This window comes from Pagrus major, chromosome 21 (assembly GCF_040436345.1).
Source record: "Pagrus major chromosome 21, Pma_NU_1.0".
NCBI classification, from domain to species: Eukaryota; Metazoa; Chordata; class Actinopteri; order Spariformes; family Sparidae; genus Pagrus; species Pagrus major.
In genome coordinates this window covers 22,480,373-22,497,002 of record NC_133235.1, presented here as the reverse complement: position 1 = coordinate 22,497,002, position 16,630 = coordinate 22,480,373, and the positions used below count along the sequence as shown (strand labels likewise).

The 16,630-nt window shown below is 40.8% G+C and overlaps 1 protein-coding gene across 1 annotated transcript; it reads left to right on the top strand.

The window, feature by feature from the left end:
• The first annotated feature begins 11,138 nt into the window (after nt 1-11,138).
• On the top strand, nt 11,139-16,500 carry LOC141016184 (histamine H3 receptor-like). The gene is made up of 3 exons (XM_073490417.1): nt 11,139-11,385; nt 12,773-12,939; nt 15,717-16,500. The coding sequence occupies exons 1-3, from the start codon at nt 11,139-11,141 to the stop codon at nt 16,467-16,469; spliced, it is 1,167 nt and encodes a 388-aa protein (XP_073346518.1). The 3' UTR covers nt 16,470-16,500.
• Nucleotides 16,501-16,630: the final 130 nt, after the last annotated feature.

The following is a 16,630-nucleotide window of genomic DNA, read 5'->3' as shown; positions in this document are numbered from 1 at the left end:
CACACATCACTGCCACATTTTAACCTTCCCCCCTTAATTGTACCTTACCTCTGCTTTAAAGGTCATCCATCCCACACATTTTGGGCCCTGCTATCCTATGCAGAAAACTGGCTGCAGACATTTTTGAGGCATTGAAGGTCAGTTCTCTGTGAGCGTCTTTGAAGGCCCTTCAAGCAATTAGGTCCCCTGAGGTGTGTGCATATCTGGCAGAGAGGATGATGGGAGGTTATGGTTGTAATGAATGTGTCAGGGAGGACTTCAAAAATGAGTTACTTAGTCACCTGTGAGAAGAGAGATGTCTTTTTGAGTGGCCGTGTTGACCAGGAACCTTTATCACAGCCAAGGCTAATACACAGTAGAGTTACATTGTGTACAATAAATGAGATGAGCACCCAGTGGAATAGGACTTGGATGTGGAAGAAACTAGCAACAGCCTTGATGCATGATATTGGATAACAGATATGCTGATATTTTCCAACTCATTCTGGGTGATTGCTGATGCCAATACAGATATATGTACATGTTTTTCTACCTAATTGCAGAGAACATCAATGATCCCGTAATGGAATGAACATATTATTATGTCTGCTCTTATGAAGATGGCCCACTGGCAGATGCAGACATATAATACCTTTCAAAAAGTACACATTTACTGTGCAAAATAAAACAAACAATTTAGTCAACAGTTCGCGTTGTATGTGTATGTGGTAAGAATCATCTATATTGGCAGAAATGTTCATTTCAAGCAGCTTATACCGATGATGTGGGGATATTATCATTAGGGATGGGACAATAAAGTATTTGATCACGGATCACGATAAAAAACAACTAACAATAAGTTGATTGTGGTGAATTTTCATTATCAGGATAAAGGTGACTCAAGATAATCGTTAATATCCTCACGAGTGACATGCACATTGCACATTGTATCCCCCACAAAACAAGTTAAATTGGATGTGTACAAAAACTACAGATTACAAACTAAAAAACGAAGAGTAAATTCTCTCTGTTATGCAATAAAAATATCAGTTTTTTTTTTTTATCAGTGTGTTCCAGTGCAATTTATTTATTTATTTTCAGTTTTAAGAATAATTTGATGATTATAGGGATAATATTGTGAAGCGTAATTATGTCAGACAGGATAATCGTGACAAGACATTTTCATATTGTCCCATGCCCAATTATCATGCATCCCTACAACAGCGGCAGTTGTCAGCTGTAAAATAAGTCTGTGTATCAAGGCTATGTTTGTGAGTTTTCAAAGCAACATGAGACAAAGCATAGAGGCCATCTGAGCTGGGCCAATATTGCAGATGCATCCTTCAGAATAAACGGCAGAATTCATCATTGCGGGATGACAAGTATTACAAATCACCACAATTATGGCAAACAAAGACACACTACTCTATTAAAAATGATGATTTGACTGTTTTGCGCTCAGCAATCATCGATGAAAACAGCGATGTTTGTCACCCATTTGTCAGTGCTAGACATCATTAGCCTTTCATAATAGTATGTCTGTTGAGCTAAAATAATGTTGCAGACTATTAGAGACAAAATGTGCTCAATCTTAGCCCTCTCACCTGTTTACACAGGGAAGGCGATGTGAACGGGCTCATGCTGGGAGAAGAAAAAGCCACTTGACAGCTTCCTTCTAATTTTCAACCAGTGTAAGGGTTGTTGGTTGCAACATATTCTATATGGAGATCTAAGGCTTTTCCATCAACTGAGAAATGCATCATGGGTTAAAAGTGATCATAATTTTCTCCTCACTCCAGGGATGTTTGTATTGATCTTATTGCAATTACAGCGTTGCTCTTTGCATTAATCCAACACCTACATAAAACCTCCTCAGTGGCAGGATTGAGAGCAGGTTTTCGCTTTGTCCTTCAAAGACAACAGCTTCTACATTTTATTTGTTAATATATATTAGTCAGCCATTATCATCACTGATATATTAAATTACACTGGTTCGGAAGTTATTGAAACACAGACATTAATCAAAGCATATTCATCAAATCAGGCCTGGTGAGGGAAAGAAGCGCACTGGGCTAGTTCCTGCTAATTAGCATGGCAATTATTGTAAGCTGTCACAGTTCTTAAGCAACGGGGTGGACTGTGTGTGCTCCAGAGCGTAATCCCTCACAAATTACAAGATAATGGAGGCAAAGAGAGGCCACTGCTTCAAAAGGAACCAGGAGATAGAATCCCCAGCAGGGACATTTTAGGGACAGGCAGGGAGAGAGACAGTGAGTGAGGGAAAGGTAGGGGAAAGAAGTACAGCATGTATTCCCTCCGCATAGAGCCGTCTGAATAGAGGAGGCTCATTTGACTGCTTAGTAAAGGAAATGGATCTGACAGGCATTTCTTCTTTTAACACATAATTTGGATTCTGCCTTATTTATTGATGTACAGCACGAGCTCAGTGGATGGTTTAGCTAATAAGACAGTCCAACATGTGGTAAGCTTACCTGTGGATTCACACATTACATGGGTTTTTCCTTTGTACTAGGAGTTTTCATCAACTTAATTATTTTCAAGACTCAAGAAAAGATGGAAGAAGGCAGATAACACGTGACAGTCTACTGCAGCATGTCTAATACTAACACTGTATATAATTGTGCTGCCATTATACATTCAGAATGATAGGAAATACTGACCCCATTTACGTCTTACATTAACATGCAAATGACCAGAGTACAATGGATGTCAGCCAGGTGTAAGTGCAGTCCACAAAATGAATCCAGTAAAAGTCACCCGACTTTGCTTTTCAAGCGTGGCAAAAGCTACGAGTAACAGCACCAACTAGCAGATCTTCACTCGCAAAAAGTGACTTAAAAAAAGTTACCCACCTGTGGCATCACCTCGTTTGACCAAGAACACAATATTTGTCCACCAGCCTCAACACAGGAGATATGATCGAAATGTGTGTAGAATCAAGATAATGAGAATACAAGCAGTAAATGCAAAGGCTCATCAATTGGATGCCATTATCCAGATATAAATCCACATAGGGTGTAAACTTTACGAGGTCACTGTTCAACACGTTTTTATGTACACTTTTATTACATCCATCAAGGAGGTTATGTTTTCCATTTGTTTGTCAGCAGGATTACATAAAAACGTATTACCATGAAACTTGGATGGACTTTTGGTGCAGATCCGGTTAAAGGGACATATCAAGGAATTTTTCTAACTTTCTTTAACATTGCGAGATAGAGCGTTTATCAACATTATTGTCAATTCAGGGAATAATGCATGGATGCTGATAAAACAAATCAGGTGTACATGAGGTGGCTGGTATTTACAGCGCTATTGAGTTTGATTAAACTTGATTGAATTAAAGGAGACTGTTGGAATGAAAAGGGGAGGCTGTGCTGGCAGACTTGAAGAAGTCCACCACTGCTGGAAAATGTAGAAAAAATGTTATTTCGACTCAAAGAAACAAAATGGCACAAGCAGCTCCAGCCATTCTACTTTTCCATATATTGATATGATAAACGACATGGTAGGGCACATGAATCGGACAGGAAATGGTTATTAGTGGAATATTAACTTTCATTAGCCATGTATAAACAGCTTAGTGGGAATATTGTCTTTTTCAAAATAAGGGTAAAAAACTGAATATTTTGTGCTGATGTTTATTGTTGTTTCACACCCTGCACAGCTACATGGGTGTTTGTGATTACTTTGTCCGCTTGACAGGTGGATGTTGGCTGGAGCTCTGCTGGGAGTTAAGTAGTGCCATTAAAACTCTATATAAGAATAATATGCATCAGTTGACATTTGAGCGCAGCTTGTGAACACCCACACAGTCGTGAGAAGAGCTTCAATCAGGTAGATTAGGTGAAAACACCTGTGTGGATGCACCATGACTGTGTATGGGGCTTTAATGAATCTATAGGGGTAAGGTCACACATGCACAAATTCAGGCGTATGACCTTCACCAGCCGAAGCGACATCAGAGTTCACCAAAGTTGAACTCCACGTGAAGCGAAGAGGTGCATGTGTGAGCGTATCCTCACAATGATAAAGGTGTAAGCTCCCCCACCAAAGCACCATCAACACAACAAAACTAATTGGAGGATCAGACATGTATCGATCAATCTCAGTTGGTACACGGCCAAGTGAAGTACAATCAGGCAAAATAAGCTGTACAGGGCCTTTAAAAACTACTTTACAGCACTGTACTTAAATTGCACCACTGATGCTGAAGTTGTTTTAGGAATTAAATGGTGCAAGTAATTAGTTATTTTTTATCTTCTGTTTCCTATGTTATAGTCTTTTATATGGAAATGAGCCCAGGTGCCACATTTATCGCAAAGTTTACAACGCTTGATGAAGGAACTTTCACTTCAAATATGACTCATCTCCAGACACACGCATTGTTAGTCTAAAATGCTCCCAAATGCATTGTCTCTTCTTTGAATGAACCCCAGTGGATTGTCAGGTTTAGCTATTATTTTCACAGGGGGATTGTCAATAACACTGATAGGTGTTAAGATCCTAGCGCATTTATATTCATAGGAGGAATATTATTCTAAAATAATTGCTTTAATACCGCCTTGATACTACATAATAGATGTGACACTATTTTGGGATAAATTACCTTTTTTTTTTCTTCGTGTGTCTCATCTTTAGCGAGAAAATTAAAGTAAACAACCTCATCTTAAAGCATTCTTAATTCCTTAATTTGCATAACAATCAGTGAAATGTATTAAAAAGTAAGTGGAAGCAGAAAGTCTCGCCAAAGCCTCTGAGTAGAACAAACCAACAGTGCTGCATGCATCATAGTGGAAAAGAGCATTTAAAAATAATATTTGCATATTATTTACATAATATTTACATTTCATGCTGCATTTTATTTGCAATTCTGTCCCTTTGCAACAATGACTGACTGCATTAATACAATTGCCTTAATTTTTCAGATAATCCAAACAGCTCAAAATGTGTCGGCTGCAATTCATTTTTTTGCTAGTTTCATTGTTAGCTGAAACATGATGCATTCTTTCCACTTTCCATCTTTCCATGTAGGGTTTCCTTTTAACGTGAACATCATTCTTACAGGAATGATTCCCGCTCAGTGATGTTTACAATGTGACGACTGGCTCAATTTTGACAAGAGGGCGGGTGCAGCGATAGACGGATTAAGCAGCTTGGAGCTTTTGAAAATGAGATGAAAAATTTAACAAGTCAGTATACAGTCACGAAGAGGCACACCCACAGCATTTCAATGAGCTTCTGTTGGTGGATCTGGAGCATAAGGTAAATGCCAGCGCCCTTCATCTCACAAGCAGCTCTGCCAAGCAGACTGTGAGACTGTGAAGCCATCCAACTACGAGTTCAGTTCTCTCATTAATGATCAGCATTTATTGTGTAAACTGTGACAACTCTGATGTGATGTGGAGACTGAGACTACCAGGGGATATTTCTGTTGTGTTCAAATGGCAATTAGCCCAAACCCAGCATATTGATGCAGCCCTGCATGTGCAACAGTTGGAGTGTGCTTTTCTTTACAAAACGTTTCCTCTATCATCCTAAGTGCATTGCTATTTTGTGTTAATTTCCCATCACCTTCCATTGCAAGTGAATATATATAATATAGTATAACATTCAGAAGATTCACAACAATCAGATCCCATTTTTGTTAGGACAAGTAGTCATGCTCCTCACTTCAGCATCGGTAAATTTTTGTAAATGCTTGTTGTCTTATGTGACGTTCGCATCAGAGCATACGTAGTTGCCAGCATTAGTCAGAACTGAACGGAGCCAAGTCACGACAAATTTGCACAATGAGATTAGGACTCATTACATAGGTAATCCAAAATAATGTGTGTTCATACTTTTGTTTGTTGAACATGAGAGTATCACTGAATGGCAAAATGGCCAGAGGTGGGTGAAATGTGATGATTAAACATTCAAGCCTGTGCTTATTGCCATAGTTATAATGCCATCCACGAGACCTTTATTGGTGTTACTGATAGATTTGCAACATTACATTTTGAAAATTTGATTTTGATGGCTATAAGCTGACGCCCCAGATGGTTTGTTATACAGATCCATCTGGAATGGCAATGCTAGAAACTCTTTTGAAAAGAGCAGACACTTGGCAGGCTATTTGACGAGCCATCTGTCCATCACCGTCAATCAAGAGCTAACTTAAATCAATCAGATCAACAGTAGGAGAGCACCACCAGTGGAGCCTGTTGGTAAATCAAACTCTTGGTGGAGCCAGTTGTCAGAAGATTGGAAAACATCTTTTCTATCGAGAAAAAACTTCAATGCCGTTCTGTGCTCTGCTTTAATTTAAGAAACACTCTCCAGTTCTGATGCTTGATCTGATGCTAGCAGCTGCGGTGCTAACCCAAACATTCTCATTGTCACTAACTGATTTGAGTAGCCGCCGAATCTGAGTAGCGCATGCATGAACGCGTCCTCCATCTTGGAGAGCTAGGTACGACAACACCACTTACAAACCCACCAAACAACATGCAGAATTTTGGTAAAACCGGAAATTTTATGAAGTTACTTTATGATTATGATTACATTTGCTAATGACAATGCCAGACGGCCGTCGATGTTTATTTTGCTGTTATTGTGTACGGTCCAAATATTTGGACAAATTGTACTTGGAAGCTGTCCAAAATAATCATTAGCATATGTAATCATAATCATAAACTAACGAGTGGTGACAAGTGGAAACGCACTTCTCTTGCTTGTCGTCACACTTTAACCACGGCCACAGCTGCCAGTAGTTCCTCATAGGATGTGATATGTATAAACCACTGTGTATTTGGCCACAAATGAATATATGGAGGCTCAATCCAGCTGCCTCACAAATTCAATTAAATCAAAAGTCAAATCTCAAGGGCAGCCTGGACTCACACAAAGAGAAATGATCCAAGTCAGGTACAGTCAGCTAGTTAAGTATAGTCAGCGGAAGGTCTGTAATTGCAATTTCTTTCACTCTCTCAAGGATAGAGACCAAATTTAACAAAAGGCTTTTAGTTTAAGTGTTTTTATTCACAACAATTATGAATATCAGGACTGAATGTTTGCATTCTCGTGTTTAGCTTCAGTTTTGTCTAGTATCTAAAAGTCACTCATCAGTAGTATATAAGTATACAAAAAAACAGATATAAAATAGTATGCAGCAGTTATTGTTGTTTATGAAAAAATAAAATACTGTACTATGAATACGGAGCAAAGCCTCCAGTGGGGTTTTAAGGGGGAACTAGCACGTGCACTGTACATGTGATTGTTTAATTTTAGCTGTGATTAATGCGGATAGGCACACTGTTACAGTATGATAGCATCAGTACTCCAGCCCAGCATCCAAACGCAAACACTTGAGTACTCGAGTAATGGAGAGCCACAGCAGGGCGCTGTATAATCGGCAACACTAGAGCCTCTGTGTACCCTCTGTGGCACTGCTTTGTTTCTGAGTGCCCTCCATTTTCAGATGAGTCACTGCACTTGTATTTCCAAATCCAGCGACAATGCACCTGCCAGTTTAATTGCTTCCCTGACACACTTTCACATTTGTTTAATATGTATGTCATAGCTTAACATATTCTACACAGGCAAAGCATGATTGTATTTAAATAAATCATACAGGGGCTGTGGAGGTGATGTTCCCTACAGTTCATTGTTCCGCTCTATATGTCATCAACAACACCTATAAAAAGACCTTTGGAGTAATGATGTAATATTAATGTGGGGTGAGACACCTGCATGATCTTTACATTATGAGTCGTGCAAATGCACCTCATGATGGCAGACAAGAAAAACAGCATTTCCTTTCAAAAATAAATGCACTTCAATAGTGCAGCACTGGTGTAAATCTTGTAAATAGTGTTGTTAGTTTCCATGACGGCATGATGCAGGTTTCCATGACATCTCCCTGCTTTTGTTGCACGTTTGAATAACTGACATCTCTGTAGGATAAATTACTATCACAAGCCTTTTTTTGTACCAGCAGCTGGAAATTCCCTGAACACTTGAGTTTAGCCTTTAAGGGAGACCAACCAAAAATTTAAATTCAGTCATTATCTTATCCAAATTAAAAATGAAAAAATAGGCTAAATACAGGTCAACCCCTGTAATTCAAGTCTCCTGATGCCCCAAGATTTACACCCTCAACACACTTCAGGCGAGGTGAATGCTAACGCTTTTAGCTTAGCAGCTGTAAAGATTTGGGCTGTAAAAAAGAGTGTAAATAACTTCCTTTCAAGTCAATTTGGGATCTCCGGGAGACTTGGATAACGCCTGATGAGCTACGTTTTTAAAAACAAGCCCCCATTTACTTCATTTGTTTAGCAGAATCCTGCAACGCTGTCTTGCTGTGAGGCTCTACAAATATTTTGTGGGTGAGTAGATGATGACTGAAGTTTCATTTTTGTGATATGATGAAGCACTCTGTCATTTCCCTTTTGTCAAAACTGACACATTAGCTTAGCAAATTACAGCATATGATGACACCACCCAATTAAGAGAGCCTGCAAAAGCAGTCATGGTCAAATTTCTAAAGAGCTGATTTGGACAGACATTTCTCTTTAATTAAACTCATTGTGATCCACATGCACAAGTAGACTGAATGACTGAATTCATTCAAACTCCTACGCTTGCCGTGTGTCTGTGCCTGCACTTACTCCTGTCTTACAACTGTGATGTGGCTAACTCTGAAAGGTAGTGGTGGCGGTTCCATTTGTGAGAAAATAACAGTAATTCAAGCTCGGCTCCTTCAGTCACTTCTACTGTTCTGTAGTGTTTCTCATTTCTCTTGGACCACAGCTGGGGGAACGACAGGATAGTATCAGAATGCAAATAAGACCTTCAGCTTGTTCCACTGTGTGCCAGAGGGAGCTTAAATATACATATATATAAACAAACAGGTAGCCACACAGGCACATGAAATATACCAACTCCTACATACTGGACTTTAAGGTGCCATAGGCGAGGATGCTCATTATTTAATTACTGGTAAAAACTCGCAAGGAGTGTTGATGAGAGCTTCAGAGAGATACCTCCAGTATGTGAGCCTCCCACTCGCTCCTGTTTTGTCCATCATGCTGTTGCTGGCTTTATGCACGTCAGTCAGATTAAAGGTATTGGCTGCTGGCCAGGGAGGAAGGGAGGAAAAGTGTTAACAAAAATATGAGATTTATTTTAGGATAACCCGTTATATAAATCAGAAAGGAAGGGAAAGTTTTTTTGTGTGGTTATAACTCAAAGGTAATTTTCTTCAATGCAAATTTGTGGCTATCGACTGAGTCCCCAGGACAACGCCAGGTTTAAAGCCAAGTAGTGGCCAAACCGTGTAATTACAACGTCACGTGATGCACTGAGGCCAAAAAAGACTTTTTTCTAATAAGCATACATTGTAAAAGAAGCAGCTGTAAAACTGTGGACACATTTTTTTGAGGATCACAGCCTCCCACGAAATGAATCATTTCACTATCATAATTTGACTCGCACAATTAAATCATTTTATGCCCATTCAAGTTAGCCGGGAGCTAAACTGGAAGGTAGCCGGAATTCTCTCACGCAGTGTTTTTCAATCCCAGTCCTGGTGCCTCCCTGCCCTGCATGTTTTAGCTGTGCCTGAACACACCTGATCCAAATAAACGGGTCGTTATGAGGCTTCAGCTAACGAGCTACTCATCTGAAACAGGTGAGTTGGCGCAGGGAGACATACAGTGTAAAACACACAGGGCAGGGAGGCCCCAGCACCAGGACCGAAAAACACTGCATGTCTGGCTCACCCGATCCGAGTAATTTTCATGAATGTATTATAGTCCGGCAAGCCAGGCCGCCACTCAACGTTGCGTCCAATTTTTTCCCTGTGGCGACACGCGGTATTGCAGTGTAAAAACTCCCGCTCCCAATTGACCTGCATATAAAAGAGAGGCCGGCAAAACTGTTGACATGACACCTCGAACTGCAAACAAGGTCAATGACGACTCTTTGGTGTGAATTTTTGATTTTTGTATAGCCAAGAAATGTGATTTAAAAGTCTGTGACATCATAACAATGTAAAGGCAGGGGGTAACTCGTGAGCAGGGCTAGCGGGAGAAAATCTACTGCACATATTTTTGGCATATGTGCTAGACGATCAGTTCTCCATCTTTGGGTTCAACATCCTGTTCTATACCCGGGAAGTCGAACTTTTTTAGCTTCATGTGCCACTGAGCAGCTGTCATAGGAATAAACGGGCCGTCTCTGACTCAGTATCCACTTCTCATTACACGTTCATGCTACGGAGCAAGGAAAGGTTTTATGCAACTTTTTTTCGGATATGCAACTAGTTCTCCCCAAAACCAGTAAACACCCCCTGACGTGAAAAATTGGACGCTTTATCCTTTAATACCTTGTGGGATTAGGTGAGAGAAGGGTCCTCACAGTGCGGTTGTGCCATGCCTGTAGCATGCCTCGTCTTGTATTCTCTACACACCCACAGCGTGCTCATTTAAAGGCAAAATTGGTAGGCTGCTTGTATGGTGCGGGGCTCATGCATCAAATATGAGTTTTGTGAGAATGGATTTCAGCAGGGAAAAAACATGCTGGAGCCTGGAGACTGGATTCACAGCATGGAAATAATAAAATACAAAAAAAATACACTGACGTCAAAAGAAAACACTCCTTGACGTCAGCCAAATTATTCACAATTGCCAGTCTTATTTTACATTTCAGTGTAGACAATAATCAGGTCTGCTGTTCTTGCACTGATGCTGCTGGGATAACATCACAGTATTTTGCAGAAACCTAAACTTTTTTGTTGTTGTTGGTGTTTCTACTCTTTGAAGCTCACTGAAACCATAATCTGCATTACTCAGAATATGTGACAACACAATCTGTTCTTTCATTGCTCGGAGCAGTAAACTCAGACAGAGAAAATCTTAACCTGCAGACGCTGCTGTCAAATGCGTAATTGTCCAGACGGCGCTTTGTGGAGAGCGTGGTGCGCTCTCTGGTGGATTTTCCGCGGCATTGAGCTCGGGTGCAGCAGGAAAAACGACGCTTTGACAGGATACATGGGGGGTGGTGGGTGCAGAAGCGTCTTATCGCCTGGCACCTGTTGCTGCTGGCTCGTTACTGTCAGCGCTGGTCTGTTGAGGATTTAACGACACACCAGGACCATGTCGGAGGAGGAAAGTGGCTCCAACTCCAGTCGGTACTATTTTGGCAATGCCTCAACTCGAGTGCAGAGCAGCTTCGTGTTCTCAGGACCCATGTTTGTCGTTTTGATGGTGATGATGGTGACTTTGGTTGTTGTGATAGTTTTGGGTAACGCTCTGGTCATTCTGGCTTTTAAAGTGGACAAGAGTTTGAGGAGACAGTGTAATTACTACTTCCTGAATTTGGCAATATCGGATTTTCTTGTAGGTAAGTTCAACCTCAGTCTTTTAAAAAAAAAATAGAATAACAGAAGATGGAGTAAAATGTCTTACTGCTGTCATAAAGGCTATTATTAGGGCTGTATGGATCCATGCTTCTCAGTATCAGTCTCCCTGAACTGTAGATGTGTGCTACTAAGTGCATTAGTTCAGTAGGTCTGCAACAAATAAGAAATAATACACTTTGACTTTAATTATTTTTTTGTAAACACAATCTTTCTATGATCTGCTCTCACTCATCACTATTAGTCAGCTTCCTTCCTTTAAAGTTCAGTAAAGTGAAAGAAGGAGTAACACTTAGCTTTAGTCTCGCCCTATTTAGCATTTATAAGCAATATATAAACATTTTTTTATAACACTATAATGTTATAAAAAGAGTAGACCTGTAAGAGTTCATTAATGTGCAGTAATTTCCTCTCCTATGAAGACATATTCCTATTATTTGTTATTTTATATTACAGTTATTATAACAACTGTGTTTTACTATATTGTCAGTGGTTTTCTGTTTATACACATGCCTCTGTTAGTAAATACTAACATCTGCTTATTTTATACATCATTATAGTGTGTAATGACCCTATGTATATACGAGTTAATTCTATTTCTTATCTCTTATTATGTTGTTTATTTTTTACTTTTTATTATTGTTTAAGTGTGACACTGTCCTTTGGCTGCTGTGACTAAGAAATTTCCCCATTTGCGGGACAAATAAAGGAATTCTGATTCTGAAGGGGTGGGACCGGAGGGGCGTATATGACATTTTGGATTAAAATTAGTTATGTACATTAAGTGAAAGATCTTGCTGAGCTCTTTCTGCTGCCAGAAGGGCACACGTCAATACTCAACCAATCCAGAGTTATTAATCCATAAAACCAAAACAACTAACACTGATCTCTCTGAACTTTTGGGGCAATAAAGTGACAATAAATATCAAATATTGTTCAGTGAGTGTTAATGAAGGTTTATTATTAAACAGGGCCCCAGGGTGTGATGACTTTGGTGACACATGCATCACAAATCTGTCAGTGCAACTAAACATTTTCTTTGGCTGCACCAGTGCGCCTGAGGTTTATTTGTTAAACAATTAAGATTATTGCAGTTCCTTATTGTGTGTGTTTTAAATGGAGAAAAACATCTATTTCCACCTTTTTCACAATCATTTATATAATGTGCCAAGAAATGTTAAGTCGTATTATTGGGTGTTGGTGCTAAATTATGTGCTGGTGCACCTACTTGTAATTGTTAGGCGCACCAGTGCAACCAGTGTGAACAATTAGTCTGTAGCCCGTTTCAAGATTGAATTTAATAAACAAATTCAGGACAAAGTGTGTATATGTTTTGCTTTCTGATCAGTTTTCCAATACCTGTTCCTGTAGGGGCTTTCTGCATCCCAGTCTACATCCCGTACATCCTCACAGGCAGGTGGACTCTGGGCCGCAGGCTGTGTAAGCTGTGGCTGGTCATGGACTACCTGCTCTGCTCTGCGTCTGTCTTCAACATTGTCCTCATCAGCTACGACCGCTTCCTGTCAGTCACCAGAGCGGTGAGTGGAACGTCTTGAGCCTTAAAGTGAAAGTAAGATTGTGACCCACAGAAAAGTGGCCAGGCGAATCAGAAATGCAGTCTCAGTCAAATGAAACCAGAATATGTTGCTGTGGATCAGTTTCACGTATTAGTTTAACTTTTTTCCCCCATGACGCTTTTAAGATATGATGTTAAAAGTTCACTTGTAGCCACACAACTGTTCACTGCTTGTGGTCTGTGGCTTAATTTCAGACTGGTGAGTCTCCCAGGTCATTGGTAGGGGCAGTGCAACCTCATTCTCCCAAATGTGCCCATCTGCAGAGGTTAATCATTCCTGACCCATCCAGGCCCAGTGCCACCCCTAATTATAGCCCTTCCCCATGACGAAGATAAAAAAAGTCACATTTCGACTTTGGGAGGGACTGGGCTTCAGAAAATACTCCGAAAACAACACACGACTGTCAAAAATCCAATGTTAGACAACTCAACTTAAGTACTTTTAATTTCTGCTTCAGCAGTTAAAAATAATTTAGCTCCACGCTGCTTTATTTTTCTGAAATCCAGCGCCAGTGATGTCGATTTTCTATTTTCTGCCTGTCTTGGCAATAATAGTTAACTCTACTGCCTAGTAGTTAACATATATTTCCAAACCTCTGCTGCTGTCAGGCTCATTGAACCTTTTGTTGAAGCTTATCTGTGCATTAGCCGACTGACTGTGTCCTATACACTGGTGTGTTAACTGAAAGGTGGGACGAGGCTTGGCATAGCAGACAAAGAGAGTGTTCTGTTTCCTTTCACAAGCAAACACTTAACATCAGAGCAATGAATACAAATAACACCAGAGAGAGAGAGAGCCTCTTCTTTAATTAGCTAGCTTTGATCATAGAGATCCTTCTCTATGCTGTGGTCCTTCCAACCTGGAGAGATCAATCATACCAGAAACAGGCCACTGGCAGCCAAAGCAGCATTTTCCTAAAAGCATTTCTCTCTGAACATTGAAAGACAAAGGACTGTCAACAGCCACAGGACAAAGTTTGTCTTGTAGAAGAAAAGATGGAGTCAGATTAGATGCATATATTTGGCAGTTAGATGACATGTCAGCGCATTAACAGCTAACTGCAGAGTGTCAGAGACAAGATCCTGTGTCATGTGTTACTTATGATAACAAGAACGAATTGAGATGAATCCCAGAAGCCCTCAGGAGGAGTCTAACAATTTAAAAAGATAATGCAAAATTTCAGATTGGATTCATGAGCACACCTGATTCTTCTCCGTCGAGTGCCGCATCTCTACATGAAGAGGGGGCAAGAAGTACTGTATGCCAATTAATTTATACAAACATAAGTGGAGCCATTTTTCATCTCCTTTGAAGATGAACTGCAGTTAATTTTTTGTCATTCAGAGCAGGGGCACATCTTCAGAGCAGCTGGAGAGGGCATAAAGTGCACTGCCCGCTGAACAAGAATGTGGACAGGGACGTAGGATGTGACGCTAATTGAGAGTAGTCACAAGAGGTGCTCCATAGACTTTACACTCATTCAGACACTTTTCTGCAGAGCACCATGTGACATGTCACAGTTATGGAAACAATAGTTCGTATGTTCAGTGTGATTTCACTAACATATGGTTATGCATCTTTCAGAAGATACAGATGGTACAAATCTCAGCTGGGGGCTCATCAGTGTCCTTCGGTTTGAAGGGTTTAACTGGAGGATTTTGTAGACATTAATCCCCAAAGTAAAGTAATTTTTGGGGCGCCTGACTCTCCTGTGTTTATCTCATCTTATTTAAAAAGATGTTTTAGACTGCAATATGATTTTTTGTCTAATCTAAGCAAGTTGCAGCCATGCATTATAATATTGTCCTCTGCATTTTTCAGTGAAAAACAGGTGTAACCCTATATTTGATTTACTGACCATGTAGATGTGTCCAAAAAAGTTCAGTGAAAAGGCTAATAAATCATAACAGAGAGCACTGAAGCAAAAGTGACACATTGAACATTAACAGCAAAAGTAGCTTTGCTACAACCACTGTCTGGTGGCCTAGAAACCACTTCCTGTTTCCTTGACGAATCAATTCTGCAGGATGTGATGGGGTTATTACGTTTTCAGGACGCCGCCCCTGAGTGGTTAAACAAGACATGTGTGATCCCACTCAAAAGCTGAGAAACCCAGACAGTAGCCACAGTTATCTTCCAGCAGCTGAATACATCATTGAGGGTTAGGCAGAACAGCATTTAAAAAAAAAAAAATATTTTGCAATATATTGCAATTATTTTGACATGTATTGCATTGATATGAGTCACATTTAAGTGGGGGTGGTAGTCCAGACAGCCATGTCCCCTTACATCAGGAGGATATGAGTTGTAAACCAGGGCTTCTCTGTAGCAACACCAATGGTATGTTGTAACAGATTCCTGTGATTTGGATATTGCACTTGGCTAAATTGCAATTTCGACAATATTTTGATGAATTGTTCAGCCCTTGTGAACATGGTGGTTTAAAGCTATGGCTTCTGGTTGAATGCTGGCCTCTTTATTCATTGCATCCCTGTGCTGTGATCAGGTCAAGGAGATCAGCGTTGCTTTTTAAAAGTGCTAGGATTAAACCTCTACCACCACCACCAGTGTTAGATGAACATCGCCTACCTTTTAATGGCTGTACTATTGGAGGATAAATTGTTATTTTGCCCTCTAACAGTTTCTACAATAATGATGGGATTCAGCAATCGCACATAAAATTGAACGGCAGCATTACTCGAAGTGCATTTTCTGATTTATGCTTATATTTATTGCAGGTAAGTTACCGTGCCAGACAGAGCATGACTCATCAAGCCATAATCAAGATGATTGCTGTCTGGGTGCTGGCCTTTGTCCTGTATGGCCCGGCGATCATATTCTGGGAGCTGGCGATGGGCAGGAGCCGCGTGCCAAAGGATGAGTGCTTCGCGGAGTTCTATTACTCTTGGTACTTCCTGCTGAGTGCCTCCATGCTGGAGTTTTTCTCTCCTTTCATCTCGGTGGCTTTCTTCAACCTCAGCATTTACCTCAGCATACGCAGGAGGAGGCTCCACAGCAGGGAGGCCCAGCTCCACCTTCAGCTGAACGAACCTGCCTCTGCCCAGGGGGAAGGTATCCCCCTGTCCCACAACTGGGGGTTAGGGACGAAACTGGCTGTAAGAGGCTCTATCCACTCCCAGACCTCCTCTCCCAGTTTGAGTAAACTAGATCCCTCAACCAGCAGGGCTGCCCAGCCTAGCCGTCTGTCCAGGGATAAGAAAATTGCTAAGTCCCTGGCCATCATAGTGTGTGTGTTTGCCATCTGCTGGGCACCGTACACCCTACTGATGATCATCCGTGCTGCCTGCAGAGGGCGGTGCATCCAGCATCACTGGTACGAGGTCACCTTCTGGCTCCTGTGGCTCAACTCTGCTATTAACCCATTCCTGTACCCACTTTGCCACAGTAGCTTTCGCCGGGCCTTTAGCAAGATTCTCTGCCCACGGCGACATACGACTCCCCCGTCATCTGTGCTTCGTCCTGGCCAGTGAGGAGTGAATGGATAGGGGGTGAACAGTGTGCCAAAACTATGGATGGAAATATTCATATGTAGCCCATATATTCCACAGTTTCACAAGATGAAACTGTGTGCACCACAGTTTGTCATATAGACCATAATTAATAGTTTTCAATTGTGCTTTCCAGTGTTTGG

What these genes read in the sequence shown, in the direction of transcription:
- LOC141016184 (XM_073490417.1), top strand. Translation starts at nt 11,139, where the DNA reads ATGTCGGAGGAGGAAAGTGGCTCCAACTCCAGTCGGTACTATTTTGGC. An exon ending in AATATCGGATTTTCTTGTAG is followed by an intron (nt 11,386 to 12,772) that starts GTAAGTTCAACC and finishes CTGTTCCTGTAG; the next exon opens with GGGCTTTCTGCATCCCAGTC. An exon ending in TCCTGTCAGTCACCAGAGCG is followed by an intron (nt 12,940 to 15,716) that starts GTGAGTGGAACG and finishes TATTTATTGCAG; the next exon opens with GTAAGTTACCGTGCCAGACA.